Source organism: Giraffa tippelskirchi, chromosome 3 (genome assembly GCF_054371585.1).
Source record: "Giraffa tippelskirchi isolate mGirTip1 chromosome 3, T2T-mGirTip1v1.2.pri, whole genome shotgun sequence".
NCBI lineage: Eukaryota > Metazoa > Chordata > Mammalia > Artiodactyla > Giraffidae > Giraffa > Giraffa tippelskirchi.
In genome coordinates, this window is record NC_137277.1 from 24,643,440 (window position 1) to 24,660,233 (window position 16,794).

Below are 16,794 nucleotides of genomic sequence, written 5' to 3' on the forward strand. Positions count from 1 at the left end.
TCTTCCCGCTCCTGGCCAGGAATTAGGTTTTGGATTTGAGGGAAATGCTCCTCTCTGTCTGCTCCCCACTTGGACCTCAGGACCTTACATACAGTCAAGTCAGCAGTTTGGCTTGGGACCAAAAGTCTGAAGTTGAGTGCAAAGGCAGGCGTGGTGCTCCCCATCCCAGATAGCCCTGATGAAGAGACATGGAGAACCCAAGTACCCCCTTTCATGGGTTCAAAATCTAAAAGCCAGAGAGTGCGCCAGTGCAAGGCAGCCCACAGCAGCTGCTTAGCCTTCCCCAGGCTTTTTCTCAGCTCAGATGTATCCAGATAAAAGTGCCTATCAGCACGCCCCCACACACCCCTGACAAATGAATGTCATAAAGTTCCTTTCCTGGGGCTGGGGAGGCGTCTGTCTGAAGATGCCCGTAGTGGAGTGCCCCCCCACAACATGGGGCCCTCCTATCAGCAGTACACACCCCTCCTTTTTGCCCCCTAAATTTCCAAGAGGACTGAAGGAACCCACACAAGCCTTTTGCCCACAAAGAGTCAGGCAGTCCTGCAAATAAAACCAGGCACCCTCGACTGCGGAGGCCTTATCACACTGAACCAGGTGCCCCACTTCAGACACCCAGCTGGCCAGAACTTGGTACAAAACCAGGCTAAATTTCCCCCAATTATTACCCTATAGCCCTGCTGGAGGCACGGGTTTCCTTCCCCTAGTTTCAAGCCCCACAATTTCAAGGGGAAAAGCGAAAGCTGGAAGCAACTTACTGCGGGAGAGCTGGGCCTGGGCTGCCGCCACACCACCGCCTTCTGGGCCGGGAGAGCGCTCACCTACCTCTGCCCCCTTCCCCACCACAGCGAGCAGTTAAAGTGTCACTTAACATTCTGGAGAATGTGAAATATACCGCGCGGTGTCAACTCCCCAAAACCATAAAACTAACTTTATGGACCTCACGTGACTTTCTCGAGCCAGTGAGGGGTATCTGTCTGACTTCTCCGCGATTTTTACGATCTAACTTCAAGATAAAACCCCTATCCATTTGACATCTAAATGTCATAGCGACTTTTGGGATAGTTTGCTATGGACAAAGGGGGACAAAGTCAAGGGGGAAGGGGGAAAGAGGGCCTAATAGAGCCTCCAAGACCCTCGGCTGCCTCCTCACCAGCTCCCCCTCCCCCCCCAGCCCTGTAAGAAGTTGGGCCAAGCTGGAATGGACGGACCGGGTAAGTGTCCAGACTTGACTCTTGTACTCAGGGTGGAGGCTGACTTGGATGGAAGAGGATTGGGCCCAGACCCTGGGCCAGTTCGGCTGAAGGGGAAACCAAGGGTCTTCTAGGAGGGACCCCAGCTCCTAATCAAGAGGGCAGGTCAGTTGGGCCCCTGGAGAGAGGAAGCCCTTGATAAATGCAGAGAAGACGGAGGGTGAGAGGAAACCTTTGAAATTGAGCTGATTTTTTTTGGAGGGGGGGTTGCCTACTGGGTGACAGGGTTGAACTGGGATTTAGACTAGGGGACAAGGGGGCTGGGCAGGCCTGTATCTCTTCCAAAAGACCAGGAGCCTCCTGCTCAGGGCTTAGGCCCAAATTACTTTTCCTGAAGAGGTTTCCAGAGACTTTTCTGGCCAGCTGGTGGAAGGCTAGGGTAGAGTCCAGCTCAGCCTTTCCCTCATCCCTTGCTCCAGCTTCAGGTGGGATTTCTGGGCCTCTCAGTCCCCCAGGCATGAAAGCCTGTCCCCTGGCTCAAGTACTGCTGAGTAAGCAGAGACTTAGGAGGCTGAGAGGGGCTGCTGGGGAGCATCCTGCTCTCCCCTCCCCACACCCCAGATCTATCAAGAATGGTCTAGGGTGTGCCTGGTGATGGGAGAGGCAGGCCCCCAGAGAAAAGACAAGTGGAAGGGCAGTGGAGGAGGGGAGACATTTATTTGACTTCAAGGAAAGCTACAAACAAATACCAAAAGCGAATCACTGAGACAGGCCCGGCAAAGACAGATATCACACGTAGCACAGCGTTCACTCGCTCACTACAAATGGTCTTGGAATCGAAATGGGTAGGGAAGAGGGGATAGGTCTGACCCGGACTATCCCCATATTTACAAGCTTTGGGCCCTCTGTGCCAGACCCATGGATTCACAGAGAAATACACAAGACGTTTTACACTGAGGATTATTTTGTTTTCCGAGGCTCCCAGACCAGGCCTTGTGGGGCCTACCCAGGCGGCAGGAACTTAAATCTCACTCTGTACCTTCCCTCTTTTCAACATCACCCCTTTGGTCCCCCTTAGCCCCCTCCCACCTCAGGACCAAGCCTTGGGAGACTTGGGCTTGGGAGTGGGGAGGGAGGAGGAAGAGGAAGGAGGAAAGAGACACAGTCATGGACTCCCGGTCTCCGAGGCCAGCTCAGCTGGGCCCGGCGCTGCGGCACTGTTCCACCTCAACTGCTGCCCCTTTTAGAGAAGTTTCCAGCTGAAACTCAAAATACAGCGATCATCCTTTTATAAATAAGTTATAACACAGATGGGGAGGGGAAAGTTCACATTAAACATGCGAGTTTCTTTTTTTCCTGGGGGAAGGAGTGCAACCACAGACACGAACATTCAGAAACACTGGCGGGTTGGGGGTGAGCGCAGGGGAGTGGGGAGCATGGAGGGAAAATAATAATTATCATTATTATTACAATAATAACAAGATTAACCAGTCCAGGAGAGAGGGAGCCACAGGAAGACCTAAGACCAAACGAAAAATCGTAACACAAGGCCCGGGCTGAGGCAGGCTCGTGGGAACCGGTTCCCAGCGGGCGGCGGCAGGGCGAGGAGGCTTGGAGGGGCCAGGGCTGGGGGAGGCATGAACTCTTGGGCCGCCCGGGCTCCTCCCGGCGGGCTCAGGGCTGGAAGGCGCTGCCGGCTGTAGCCAGGCTCATACTTTTCAGTTTGTTGTCTTTCTTCCACTTCATGCGCCGGTTCTGGAACCAGATCTTGATCTGGCGCTCGGACAGGCAGAGCGCGTGGGCGATCTCGATGCGCCGCCGCCGCGTCAGGTAGCGGTTGAAGTGGAACTCCTTCTCCAGCTCCAGGGTCTGGTAGCGGGTGTACGCGGTTCGGGCCCTTTTCCCGTCCGGCCCGGTCATGTCTGGAGCAGACAGAGCAGAGCGGCGAGGCCGCGTTATTCTGGTTAAGGGAGGGGGCACTGGGTGGGAGGGGGGCGTGGAGCAGGACCCAGGCGTCCCCGGCACCCAGCTCACCGCAGCTCCGATCCTCCCCACCCCAGATGCCCGCATCCGAGCTTGCTTTCTGATGCCCCCTTCTCCTACAGCCCCCACTTCTGCCCGCAGCGAATGCGCCCGGCTTTGTCTCTTGCTCCCTCCCTGTGCCTCACCCTTGGCTGGGCTCAGGCGGCCGCTCACCCCGGGAGGGAGGAGAGCGGTTGCACTTTTGCCCTGGAAAGCTCGTTTTACTGCTCGCCCCTCCTCTGCTAAAAGCAGTCTCAAAATTTCGGGGGCAAGCAGGACCCTTCCCCGTGTTACATAAACCCCATCCTTCATCCTAAAGCTAGTACAGCTGGGCAAATAAAACCCAAGGCGAATCTGGGAACAAATTATTAAAAATACTCCTCTTCAACCCCCCAGCTAAGCCCTCTTTTGGCTCTGTCCCCCCCCCCCAGCTGTGAAGACCCTCTTAGAGTCTTATCCCCCTCCGAAAAAAAGAAATCTATATTTGAGGAAAAGCCAAGCTCTCCTCGCCGACTCCCCCCACCCCCAAACGCGGAGAAGGAAAAGCCGAGAAGACAAAAAGGGGAGCGAGAGCTAGAATTACCATGGCTGATGTGAAGCTTCCTCATCCAGGGGAATATCTGCGGAGTCTGCCCTTCGGGCGCGGCTGTGGAGGTGGCCATGGGCTCTGGCTGCGCCCGAGCTAGGCTTGGGCTGCTTAGCTGGCTCGCCGCTTCCTCAGGCTCCGAGGACGCGCTGGCCTCGTCTATTTCGGTGAAATTGGCGCTGGAGCTGGCCGGGGTAGCCTGGTCGGAGGGGGACGAAGCAGAGGGCTTGGTGCCGTGGCTGTCGCCGTTGGTGCAGGGCAAGGACTCGGGCGAGGATAGGGAGCAGCTCGACGCCGCTTGCCTGAAGCGGGGCTCCTGGGCGGGCGCGGGGAAGGCGCGCGAGCTCTCACCCACCGCCCCAAAGTGGCTGGAGGAGGCCGAGGAGCGGTTGACGCTGAGGTCCATCCCATTGTAATTGTAGCCGTAAGAGCCGGTGTGCATGGCAGCGGGATCCCTGTAAGAGCCGCTCAGAGAGCTGCCACTGCCATAATTTAGCAACTGATAGTCCGGGCCATTTGGATAACGCCCCGAGAAGGAGTTTACAAAGTACGAGCTCATTTGGGTGATTTTGGAGGGCTTGATTTGTGGATCGTGGTCGTTATAACCCTGTGCTTCACGATTTATGATGTATTAATGAATTATAGCGATGCACTGTACTTCGTTTTGCTATGTATGCGGCCAAATATGGGGGGGGTTGGAAGGGGGTGGGGGGGCGTTAGGGAATCACGTGCTTTTGTTGACCAGTCGTAAATTCTCGCTGATGACCTCAAGAGGTAATTCATGCTCTATGGTTACAAATAATGACGATCCGAGAATCGTTAGGGCCGATTCAATGCGAGCCTCCGAGAGAGGGGGAAAAAGGAGAAGGGGGAGAAACAGGGAGAAGGTTGGCGGCGGCCTCTGAGCAGAGCGCGCCACCTCCCGGCGAACGGCGGGAGCGCGGGCCGCCGACCGCCATGGCGGCGACGACTGCCTCCCTGCTGGCTCCGTGCAACAGCCGGGCTAGAAAGAAACCCGGCCTAGGCTCACCCGAAGGGTTGAATCTTTTAGAGGAGAAACCCGATTAAGCCTTTACCCACTTTCTCGTAAGTGGAGTTTGTCTATCGTTCGGTACATCTCCCTGGAGTCGTCGTTATTATTATTTTAACTCAGGATAAGGTGACCAAAGGTTGATTTGCTCTTCCTTTACTCGGGCCTTGCAAGTCTCCGAGTTGGGGGCAGAAATGGGGGAGAGGTTGGAAAATGTGTGTGAAAAACAATTATTGCAAAGGGTTTCCCCTGTGAGCTCGGCCTGGTCTGCTTCCTGACCCGGCTGCAGTGGTCCATCCACAGCATCCAGGCCAAGCCCTTGGGGCAAAGCCGAGGGTTCGAAGGAGAAACTTTCGCTTCTCCTGGTCCCCTTAGAGGTTTGAAATCCTCTTCCTCATCCTTAGCCCAGGACAGAAGGACAGCAGAACAGAATAGGGACCCTAAAGGAAGAGCCCAGCTGGGGCTAAGTGGCTTAGATGGGAGAAAAACGATAGAGGCCACTGCATCAGGGACTGGGGTTTGGCTGTAAACGTGGTCCTGAGATTCTGGGATCAAGGAAGAATCCTTTCCCTTTCTCACCAACTGGCTGCTATTGCCTTGGGAAGCCCTACTTGAGATCCCTTGCTGGCATCTGGGTAGTTTCAGAATTTGCCGGGTGGCTCACGCCTTCCCGGGAAAGGAGTTCGGAGGACCAGCAGCGCCTTGCTGAGCGCGCTTGGCGGCCAGAGACCGCCACAGCTGGGCCCCCTCTGCCAGACGGCTATTTTCTTTAAAAATAAAAAAGGGAAAGGGAGGGAGGAGGAAGAAAGGAAAACAGTCTCATCTTGTCGCCTGGGTGAGGGTGGGGTGGAGTGGGGTGGGGTGGGGTGGGGACAGAATGGATCCGTTATAGTTGATGGGATGTGACCAAACTGCCCCATCACCTGGCTTCCTGCCCTCAGGTCTCCAAAGAGCAGGGGAAAGTCTTGCTCTTCGCCCAGGCGCCTGCCGGCGGCTTCACATCCCCCTACTTGTCTCTGAGCCACTACTTGAGGCAGGAAGGGACGCCTGGAGACTGCAGCTGTGGGCAGGGAGACAGACACCCGGTGGCCCCAATTTAGGCCAGGAGCTGAGGGCCAAGGCCGGCGGAAATCAGGCCATGTGGGCAGGCCAAAGATCACCAGCCTCGGGGATCCTGCGGACAGAACCCAGCGCTGAGGCACTGAAACCCGCCTGGCTCAGTCTCTGCAGGAGCTCCCGGCAAGGGGGCCTCGGTGGCGTTCCCTCCTGCCACGGACAAACGAAGAAAAGCTAGAGAATAATAGGGGAACGACTCTTCTCCGTCCCCCAATTCTGCACCAGAAGAGGCCGTTGTGAGCCTCAGCACCGGCGAGGCGCGGCGTTGGAGCCTGGGCCGGACCGCTGCTGCAGCCTTTATCTCAACTGTAACTTCCGAGTCGCGTCTGGCCCTCTGGGGCCGACGAGAGCTCCGGCCTTCGCTGCAGAGTTTCCGGCACCGGGACGCAGGGGTGGCGGTGGGGGTGGGGGAGTGGCAGGGGAGGAGCAGAGGTGACTGAGCAGCGAGGTTTTATGTCTTTATTATTATTATTAATAATATTAATATTACCGAAGTATTTCACGTCCAGAGCTAAGACACGACTACAAACACAACACATAGAAAATTAATAAAATAGAACTTTGTTTTCTTCTGAGGCTCCTCTTCTTACTTCTAGGTAGTATGTGCTCCTTCCAGTGGCTTTGGGGAGGGGCTGGGAGAGAGGTCTGGGGTCAGGGAGTCTTCGAGGCCCCCGCTGAGGGGACTGCGAATCTACCATTGAACCGTGCACGGGCGACATGGACGAAATGAGACGCGACACGGACAAGAGCATTTTGCTCTGCTTCCAGGAAACATCAAGTGAGTCCGGTCCTCAGTTCTCACGCGGGAGCCTGTTCGGGCTGAGGCGGTTCTGCGGGCATGGAGGCGGCGCTGGGGTGCCGGCTGGGCTCAAGCAGCACGGCCTCCCAGCGCCCAGCGAGCGCTCTGCGGGCGGGGGCGTCCAGGAGAGCGCGGGGCCCCGCCTGTCGCGCTCTGGAGAGCAGGTCCCCAGGCTCCCCCGCCCGCAGAGCCTTCCCCGGAGCTCTCCGCTGCCCTCCGTTCCCCGCAGGCCTCTCCCTTCGCGTCCCCCCGCCCCTTCCAGCGCCTTCATTCGGCCGGTTTTTCTTCTTCCTCCTCGGCACTGAGCTGAGACGCGCTGAGCAGTTTGCTCTCCTTTTTCCACTTCATGCGCCGGTTCTGGAACCAGATCTTGATCTGCCGTTCCGTCAGGCACAGGGCGTGCGCGATCTCAATGCGCCGCCGCCGCGTCAGGTAGCGATTGTAGTGAAACTCCTTCTCCAGCTCCAGCGTCTGGTAGCGCGTGTAGGTCTGGCGGCCGCGCCGGCCGCTGGGGCCAAAGGAGGAACCTGTTACGCAGAGAGGAGATCTTCAGGCCTGGGGTCACCAAGGCCAGAACCTCCCTCCCCCATTCGACCCTCAAACGGGGACTCTAGCCTGTCCCGGGATGCCCTCCACTCTCCCTGGTTCCCTGCCCCCCCCTTTCCTCACTCCTCCAGCGCCCCCTCCAGATTCCCTCCGGGTCTCCTAGGCTTTTGCCTTCTGTCTAGATTCTTGGTGGGGGGATGGGAGGAGCAGTTTTAAATCCCACCTGAGCCTAGGGGGAGGGGCGGGAGAAGCACTGGCCAGGTGTGTCTCTTCCTAGAAGCAGCTTTTCTTTCCATCTGGCTCCCCCACCACCCCGTGATAGATTCCGGCCCTTAATCTGTAATGACGTGGATCGATCCGTAGTCAGCATTAAGGGCTCCTCACTTTCGTGTCCCGTTAATGGACATCAATTTGGGATTTAAGACCGACAAATAATCCAACCCGAGACCCCGGCGCCTGCTTCTCCCTCTCTCCGACTCCGCCCGCTCCCTCTCTTTCTTCCCCTTATTCTCCCCCCCCCTCTGATTACCACCCCTTTCCGGGTGCCTCCTCTTTCCCCAGCCCCTGACCCCCAGGGAAAACCAGTCCGGGACAGACTCAACTCTCCCTCGCCAGCGTCACGCCGCCCCCCTTCCCATGACGTACTCCGTTTTTAATGAACAGTCTTGGGGTGGGGGACCGGGCCAGAGCTGGGGGCGCCAGGGAGAGCCCAGCCAGTGGCTGCGCAGGCTCTGCTTGCCTCCCTGACCCGGATCTCGGCTGCGGCCTGGCCCTCGCAGAGAACCCACTCGCTCCCCCTGGCTCGGAGTGCATCTGGGACTTTGCAAACTTTGCAACTCCTGAGGGCGAGAGGGCAGCGCGGGAGATCGAGGCAGGCGCCCAATCTTCCCTACTCTCCAACCCTAGAGGCTCTCTCCGTGGAAGAAGTGGAGGGGGGGGACTCTCTAGTTCTGACTCTGGGGGAGGGGGGAGCCCGCGGGGGTCGCGGCGGCCGCAACAATTCTCACTCACTGTTGCATGAATTCATCCGTTGCATCCAGGGGTAGACCGGGGTGGAGCACTTCTGCTCCTCGGCCTCGCCGAACACGCTCTTGTCCTGCGCGCAGTCGGACTTCCGCGGCTCCGGGTGGAACGGGGGCGGCTCGTCGGCGCCCGAGAGCGCGCAGGCCGACTCCTTCTCGCGGTAGAAGGCCGGCGCCGGCCCGTAGTCGCAGGGCGCCGCCCGGCCGTAACCGCCGCCGGCCGGTGGGTAATAGGAGGAAGCGGCAAAGCCCTTGTCCTGGCCGGGCCCGGGCCCGTAGGGCGCGGGGTAGTGCCTCAGAGGGTCCGCATAGCCCGACGAGTAGAGCGGGAGCTGGCCCAGGAAGGACTCCTGCCCGCTGGCCAGAGTGACGGGGAAGGTGGAGTTCACGAAATAGGAACTCATTGGGAGGGGAGGCGCGCGCGGCCGCTGCTGCTCCGCCGGGTTTATGATTTGTTGTGTTTTATAGTCCGAGCGCCGCGCCTATTAGTAGTATATCTGAGATTGGGTTTTAGCTGAGGGGGGATGGCGAGGTGCCAGTGAGGGCCAGAAGGAAATACAACCATCTGATCCAACACTGACCAATGGCAGAGGCAGGAATTGTCAAATAGCACCCAGGAGGAGCGCAGCCCGCGCGAGGGACCCGCGCACAAACCTATCAACCTTTTTTTCCTCCTTCTTCTCCTTCTGCTTTCTCTCTCTCTCTCTCCCCAACAGCACAACGCGTCCCCGTTCCACCTACGTAGGATCTGCGAAAGAGGCGTCTGTGCCTTTGAGGGAGGAGGGAGCGCTTGGATTGAGACCACCCCATCCTCCAGTGATTAAATAAATATATCCCTCCCCTCCCCACGCAGAATAGGAAAAAGTTAATTGTGTTTTCAGAAAAGTTAACCCCTGACTTGCTTGAGCCCCATTCCCTCAAGGGAAGGTGAATAAATATCTCCGAATCTCGAATCTCAGTCTCCCTAGAAGAGAACTAAAGGAGAAGGCTGGTTTCTCCGGTTTTGTGTTGGTAGGAGGAGAGAAGAGTTTTCCGTTGATTAGCATCGCTTTCAGAAACCAAGAAGCAAAAGAAGAAACCGTCTCCTTCTCAGGTTTTGAAAACCGTTTTTCCTGTTTCTCAGACCTACTCTGTCTCCTCCAAGCCTGGGCTTATTATTCCTGCTTCTCTACAGCTCTTGTAGTCTGAAATGCAGGCCAGAGGACCCAGAAGACTGGAAATTGGGAGGAGGTTCTGAGCCTAAAAGCTTCTCCCTTTTGCTGTGCGGCTAGGCTAGGAGCTCCTTGGAAGGCTACTGCTACCGCTGCCCAAGATATCTTGCCTGGTTCTAGTATGTACTGCTTGCTCTTGGCACAAGAAGGGGCACTGGGAAGAGGGGGGATCGGGAGAGGAGGGGTGAGAGGCTTGTCTGATCCCTATCCTGCCTGCAACCCTCCCTCCACCCGACTTCTACCCCAAAAGACATTAGAATATCCTGGGCTACAAATTCTTAGGTATCAAAGGTGTCTCAGTAAGTACAGGGAAGAAAATTGTTCCTCCTCCAGTTTCAGGTCCTCAAACCCTCCTGATTTTGGAGACAATCAGAAACCACTGGGAAGAGAGGAGCCATCGTTCCTTTTCCAGGTCTCTCCAGAAGCTGGCAGTTCTTTTTTAATTAATTCTTTCTCAAGACGGTTTTGTTTCGTTTTATAAAGGGGAGGGTTGGGTCCTCCTGGGGCCGCAGCAGGCAGCTTACCACTATCATTCCGTAACCCCTCTCCAGATGCTCACTACCCTTCTGTCTCTCAGCATCTCTACAATCCCTCCCACCTCTCATATTTGTATCACCAGCCTGCTGCCTACAAGCTTTGGTGTGAGAGAGTGTGTACATCTCTGACTTATTTTAGGAAAATGAGCATTGGAACCAGTCTGGAAGACTGAGCCACAGTGTATTTTCAACATTCTAATGTGCATAAAGGATGACAAGCTTTGGACCTGGGGCCAGGAATGGGCCAGAATGTGGGACAAAACCTGATGATGAAGGGACCAGGCTGACCCTTCTCTGACTTGTTCTTTGGACTCCTTTTTGTGGGCCAAATCTGCCCACTGAAGATGGCACAAGACACTAGGAAAAGTGGTAAAGGATTGAGGTTAGTGATCAGGGATGGAACTTGGTTGTTGTAAAGTGGCCCATAGAGCTCCCTGAACTTAGGACAACTTCTTGGCTGTGCCTTCATGGTTAAGTGGCTATTCCTGGCTGGCCCATCAACCACTTCCTAGCCCCTCTTTGGGGGGGGTTTGTTAAGATTTTATAAAATAAACTCTAGCCTCCTAATGATGCAGAGTCATAAGTGCTCAAATCCAGCTATGATTAGGCCAACTCCTGGAAAGGAATGGAGAACATTTGGGCTGGAGGAGCAAGGTGGGGAGAGTGCCTTATGTACCTCCCTCCTCCTTGCTATTGAGGCTGGGCCTTGGGCCTCAGCCTTCCCTGCCTCCTTTCTGGTCACAGTATCCTCAAACTAGGACTGTTTGGTGTGGGCTTTCCCATGAAGCCTGGATAACATAAGACTCAGTGAGAGATGAAGACTTCCCCTATGATAGAAGCACAAAAACAATCGCCTTATCCTTAAGAGTCATAGCCCCAAATTAACCTCACCTCTGCAGGTTGCCTGTCGTGAGATGGAGCCACAAAGGCAGGGCCTGGGCGCCTGGAGTCGGGCATGAAAGGAAATAGCGCCTCATCGCTCTTATCTAAGCCCAGAGGTATTTATGAGCGTTTATTCGTCTGATCCGTTTGTTTGGGAGAAAGAGCAGGCAGGGCTGGGCCTGAGGCTGCCTGACTTCTGGAGTCAGATCTCTATGAATCTGTCTGTGGTTGCATCCACCGTCGTCGGTCTGTCTCCAAAAGGGAACATATAAATACACAATGGGCACAGCCATCTGCTGGTCTGGGGTGTCTCTCCCTGCTCAAGAAGGAGGTGTGTGTACGGAGAGGTGGATGTAAATGTGTCCTAAGTCTTGAGTACACAACAGAAGGATTGTATAGAAATCCCATTGGCAGGACTTATAATTGTAATTTCCTGAGCTGTGAATCTGTGGTCCTGTGGACATACACACATTCCAGCTCCTCGGTTAATGTCGAAGTTGTGTTCAGCTTCAGAGTAGAATTCTCCTGCACGGGTAATCTCAGGGAGGATATTTGCCAGTAGGTGTTTGGAGGGGAGGGGGATTGAGACATTGTCCAGGCTTCCCACTTCCTCTTAGCTGCAAAGCTCCCCCCCACCCCCGGCTCTTAAGAGTTGTGGGCAACTTCCCCCACCCCAATCTGAACTCGGATTGGGGTGGAGTGAATTCAAACATCTCAACCCAATTCTTCCTCTAGATTCCATGATTCTCTGGGTTTGGGGAACATGTATGTTCCCAGAGGAGCAGTGTGGCCTCTCCCAATCTTTGAGAGCAGTTTACAGGGTACACTGCCTTAAAATTGGCTCCTCCAAAGCAAGGTACAAAGACATTTCCATTATGCAAATGAATGGCATCTTCTCTGTTGGAGGGAGGAGCAGTGGCCCTCAGCTCCCTCTCCCCAGGCCCATGGGCACCCTAAGAGCCCTTAAAGGTTTCAACCCACTGTACAGCTGCCTTCCCCTCTCCATCTGTCCTTCCCACTGTCCACAAGAAAAACCTCCGAAGGGCCCAAGACTTTCAGGGAGCACTCCCTTAGGGGCTCCTGCACTGGGCCGGGCATTACAGCCGCCAGAAAGTCACTCTCTGCTGAAGAGCTGAAAGGGCTGCTCCTGCGATGCAGATTCGCAAGGCGCCAGAGGCTCTGGCCGCAGAGACCCCGCGTTTGCCCCTAATACCGCTGGGCCCCTCGACTTCAGCAGCTCCTCCAGCTCCAGACCCCGTAACACCGAGGCCTGCCTGGCACCGGAGGCAATTTCCTGGAGCCCCCTGCCCAGGAACTGAGGCCACAGCACCTTGAAAGGAGCGGCCAGAGCTTCCTCCTGCGGCTTGAAAGCCCGAGCTAATCAGTAACCCGTGAGACGGGCCAATATTCAAACTCGGCGGCAGCGGCGCGTACCCTCGCCCTCGCCACCCCCTCCTGGGAAAGCAGTCAGCTTCAGCGGGTGTGAGGAGTCAGGCAGGAACGGAAATTACAATGGTTTGCTTCCTTAATGATTGATCCCCACTCCCCGCTTTTTCCCAAAGCATGTTTGTGTCGATTTCGCTTGAAATGATCGGGAATGGGGAAGGGGACACACACTTGCAGACACCAACAATTTCCAGAAAGCTCGGAAAAGTCCTTTCACCATACACTGAACCGGCCAAGGAACTGGCAAGACCCACCAGTCAACCCGGAGAATACAGACTCGGTTTGTCTTTTGACAACCGAGTGGAACTGCCCGGGCCGGCGCCTCCCCTGCGGGACCCCTCCCTTGGCCGAAAAGAAAACCAAATAAACCTTGAACAGCCTTGGCCTCGGGTGGATCTCCCTAGCGGCCCTGGTGATCCCCTCTTGAGTTTGGCGGGGACGTCGGGGAGAGGGCTCTCGACTCTGATCCCCCAACCCTTTGATTCAGGGTCCCGTGCCCGCCAGAGGCAGTATTAGTCCTTTTAAAATACGCCCTAGAAAAAAGCCGCTTCCCCCAGCTAGCCGCCAGGTTTGGAGCTGGGATGGGCCTGACGAGAGAGAGGGGATCCTCGTTCTCCAATCCACATGTGGGCAAGCTGGAACCAAGATCCAGCGGAAGGTGATAATCTAGGCCGAAAGTCCCCAGAATCCCGCCGAACCTGAGCGGCTGGGGGCTCCGGGCGTGGGGTCGGGTTCAGGCAGCGTCGCCGGGCTTGCGACGCCGAAGCCGCATGTCTCCAAACGGACGGTAGATGGCAGCAAACCGCATAATTTGGGTCAGAGCGAACTGTCTAAGGGATGATTTATACCCCGCCAAGACTACAGGAGAAAAAGACCTTTAGTCTGGGTAGGTTTGGGAAATTTTTCCTTTGAGAATAGGCTCCGAGTGCCGCGGGTGCTGGCCGAGAACTTCTCTGGCTTTGCAGCCGAGGGGTCCCTTCAGGCACCCATACTGGGCCTGCTTCGAGGGCATCTACCTGTGCCACCACGGGCCCCCGCCCGCGCCACAAGTGGCTCTGTCTGTCTCTTCTCAGCCGAGTATTGAGAAGGCCAATATTCCCCGATGCGAATCCAGACCCTGCAATCCGTGGGCCACCAGAGACCCGAGATTGAAATCTCTGCATCTAGTCCTTAAAAAGAGGAAAGCAATCACCTATTCCTGCAAACCAAACTAAATCACAGTCTCTCCTGCTCTCCGCGCCCTAAGTCCCTTATCTCTCAGCTGGCAGCTTCCCCAGAACCCCTCTCTATTTTTAAGTCTTCACCTAGCGACTGGCGCCTTCTTCAACCAGCTACTCTAGGAATCTCGGCCTCCCGCCCCACGGTTCTTCTCTCGGCTCCCCCCACCCCCCACCCCCCACCCAGGCCTGGCTCGGGAATGGAATCAGGCGCCGCAGGGACAAGACTAGCTGTCTGAGCTCAGTGCCAGGCAGCTTTCTAGTCCAGACACCATCAAATCCCCTAATGGGAATTTCTTTTAATTTTCTTCTCTTTATTTTTCTTTTTTGTTTCCATGCTTAAAACAACAACGTGTTAAGCAGCTTCTTCACAATCACCACATTTGGATCCAGGAAAGTTTGAAACGTTTCCACATCAGACACACATGGCAATTTTCTCCTCCACAGAAATCCACACACCCCGTACCAATAAAACACAAGGTACAGAACCAGTATTACACAGAAGCCAACACGCTGTAACCTACCGCGTTAAAAACCACAAAATTGTCTCCCTGCAGAGCAAGCCTCCCTCCTGCGGGAGTGGCCAACGATCTGAGCATTTTCAGGCAGGCTTCTTGGCAGGAGGGGGTCTCCCTCAATTTGGGTGCCTCCACCCACAGCCCTTTAATTTCAGAAATGTTTCCGAAGGAGATAATAAGTATTTCTCTGTGAATTGTTCTTTCTGTATCTCTCTAGCCGCCTGCTCGCCCTCGCTGGCCTCAGCGGAGATTCCAGGCCCTCCAGAGACCAGGACGTCTCTCAGCGCCACCGCCCCTCGTGCCAACGCTGCTTGCCGGAAAGCCACGGATACCCGTACCCTCACCGGGCAAGAGAACTGCGCCGGGGCAATTGGGGGAGGCCGGAACAAGGGAGAGACGGTGGGAGGGGGAGGGGGCGCAAACCCACAGAGGCCGTAGCAACCGGCTTTATGCCGGCACCCCAAGCCCAGACACCCCCTATCCTTTCTTTCACAGCCCTCTAGCTTAAACCTCTTCTCCCAGCTTAAAAAGGCCACTTAGAGCTCGCCTCCGTGGCCCCTTTTGGTTCCTCCGACCTTCTTCCCTGCCTTGCTTCTCCTCCAGGAAGCAACCACCCCTCTCTCAGCCACCGAATTTCCTAGGCAGCCTCTCCCTGCAGCGCCCAGAGGTGGGGTTCAGCCTTGTCTTGGAAGAGGGGGGAGAGAGACAAACCCAAGCCCCACCCCCTACAAAAACCGATGCAAAAGAATAAGAAGAAAATTGTAGACTCTCCCTTACCTTTGCAGACCTTGGGGTTTCTTTCCTCCGATTGATAGGGGTGAGAGAAAGGGGGGGAAAAAAAGAGCGTTCGGTTTCTTCTTCATCTTCCAGATAATATTGTCCCAACCTGAGAGCCGTTGCTTCCCCTTCTCTGACTTGGGAGAAAGGGTGTTTCGCTTTTCTGATATTTGCATAGAAAATGGAGTAAGTTCTGGCTTTGAAAAATGGTATCAGGCTGCAGTCCTGGGCAGATTGTCCATTTACTCTCCATGATGACTAAAATCCCAGATCAGCAAGCAAATTAACTTAGAAATTAAAATTATTTTTGGTTCTCTCTTTTGTGTAATTCCCACCCCTCCTTCTCTCTCTCTCCTGCTCTCTCTTCTTTTCTCTCCCTCTCCGTTTCCCTCTCTCTCTTTTGCTTTATCGAGCTGATACTGAAGTATAAAAATATCAAGAGGCTGGAGCCCTGAAGGACGACAGTGCTCCGACCTAGGTGTGGTGTCCAAAAGAATGCTGCATTATAACCACCAGGGAAATGATAAAAAGTTCATGTTCACGATCGCCCGGCCACATGACCGGCGCTGGCCAATCGCTGGATTCAACCACTCATAAACTTCTATCACAAAGTTGTAAATTTTCATAAAACAACAAGGAATTTATTGCATTTCTTCATGGCTGCTCCACCAGCAACCCTTTTCTCAGTCGCCATCTTCTTTTCTTCTCCTTCTCGATTTTTGGGGAAACCCCAGTCTGAGAAGGTGTGAGATTTGGGGTGTGGGGAATCAGATAGAAGAAGCGCAAGCATCCATCTGGGAAGGGGGTTCTTTTTGGAACCTCCCTATTCTCACTGGAGCTCTGTCCTTCTTTTCTAGTAAAAATTCACCCCAAAACCTCCACACAGAGTCTTTTCTAAGGCAATTTGGGGGTGAGTTGGGAGCAACAGCCAATGTCCAGAGCTGCCACTAGCCTCTGGGCAAAATGAAAGCGTCAAAGCCCCCTTTCCCCCTCTGAATGCCCCCCTCACTCCCAGCCCTATAGATGGCAGGACCCCACCTGTGAGGGCTTGTAGCACTGCGGGTGTGGGGGCTCTAGATCCCCTAGGGCCTAGCTTTTGCCCCAAGTAAGGTGGCCCTAATGGAGGCCAAGGCAGACACTCTAGCCACCGAATGATTGCCTCTGCACCCCAGGAATTGGAGGAGAGCAAAGCGGGACCGGACACTTGGCTCTCTCGCCCAAACGTGCACTTGCCCAGGTTCCCAAGGACAACTCGCCCTGCTCTCTGCGGGGTGGGGGGGGTGGGGGTGGTGGTCTGCGGTCCTTAATGTGGGTACCGCAGATTTAGGAGCCTTTTACTTACAAATTTAGAATAAACAGATTCTCCTAAACCGTGCTTCCTTCCAATCCTCTTCCCCTTTCAGTCCCCGATGCCTGTTTTTTTAATTTAAATAAGCCAGGATTTATAATCGAATAAATACTAAAAATAAGCTCCGAAGGTCTAGACGGCGTCCTCCGGTATTTCTCTCTCAATCAAGGGGATGTTTTGGAGCCAAACAACCCAAATTCACCCCGTGTTTCCCAGGTCCCCTGATACACGCCAGTATTTTGAATTGAGCTACCAGCACCCAAATTCAGGAAAGGAAATAACCTCCCTCGCAAAATGTTTTTCTTTTTCTCTTTCTCTGTACCCCGGAGAAGGTTTCCAGGTTGTCGGCAACGCGGACAGCGGGCAGAAAAGCGCGGAGGCAGCCGGCGGAGCCCGGGCGGCCCGGCGGCCCGCCGGCCGGGCTCAGAGCGGCCGGGATACGGCCACAAGCAGCCGGGTAACTCGCACTGCTCAGCCTCTCGCCCCCCGGCGCTCATTTTTTTCTCCCCCAATTTTAAGTTTTACTTGGGCCCGTGGGTCAATTT

General features: G+C 55.2%; 2 protein-coding genes across 2 annotated transcripts; both read right to left on the bottom strand.

The window, feature by feature from the left end:
- Nucleotides 1-1,891: 1,891 nt before the first annotated feature.
- Nucleotides 1,892-5,827, bottom strand: HOXB5 (homeobox B5). Its single transcript, XM_081576013.1, has 2 exons — nucleotides 3,799-5,827; nucleotides 1,892-3,115 (listed from the first exon to the last, which is right to left on the bottom strand). Exons 1-2 carry the CDS (start codon nucleotides 4,358-4,360, stop codon nucleotides 2,868-2,870), a joined length of 810 nt encoding a protein of 269 aa, XP_081432139.1. The 5' UTR covers nucleotides 4,361-5,827; the 3' UTR covers nucleotides 1,892-2,867.
- A 565-nt stretch (nucleotides 5,828-6,392) lies between these two features.
- HOXB6 (homeobox B6) lies at nucleotides 6,393-11,658 on the bottom strand. Its single transcript, XM_081582446.1, has 2 exons — nucleotides 8,304-11,658; nucleotides 6,393-7,273 (listed from the first exon to the last, which is right to left on the bottom strand). The coding sequence occupies exons 1-2, from the start codon at nucleotides 8,716-8,718 to the stop codon at nucleotides 7,014-7,016; spliced, it is 675 nt and encodes a 224-aa protein (XP_081438572.1). The 5' UTR covers nucleotides 8,719-11,658; the 3' UTR covers nucleotides 6,393-7,013.
- Between the last annotated feature and the right edge of the window lie 5,136 nt (nucleotides 11,659-16,794).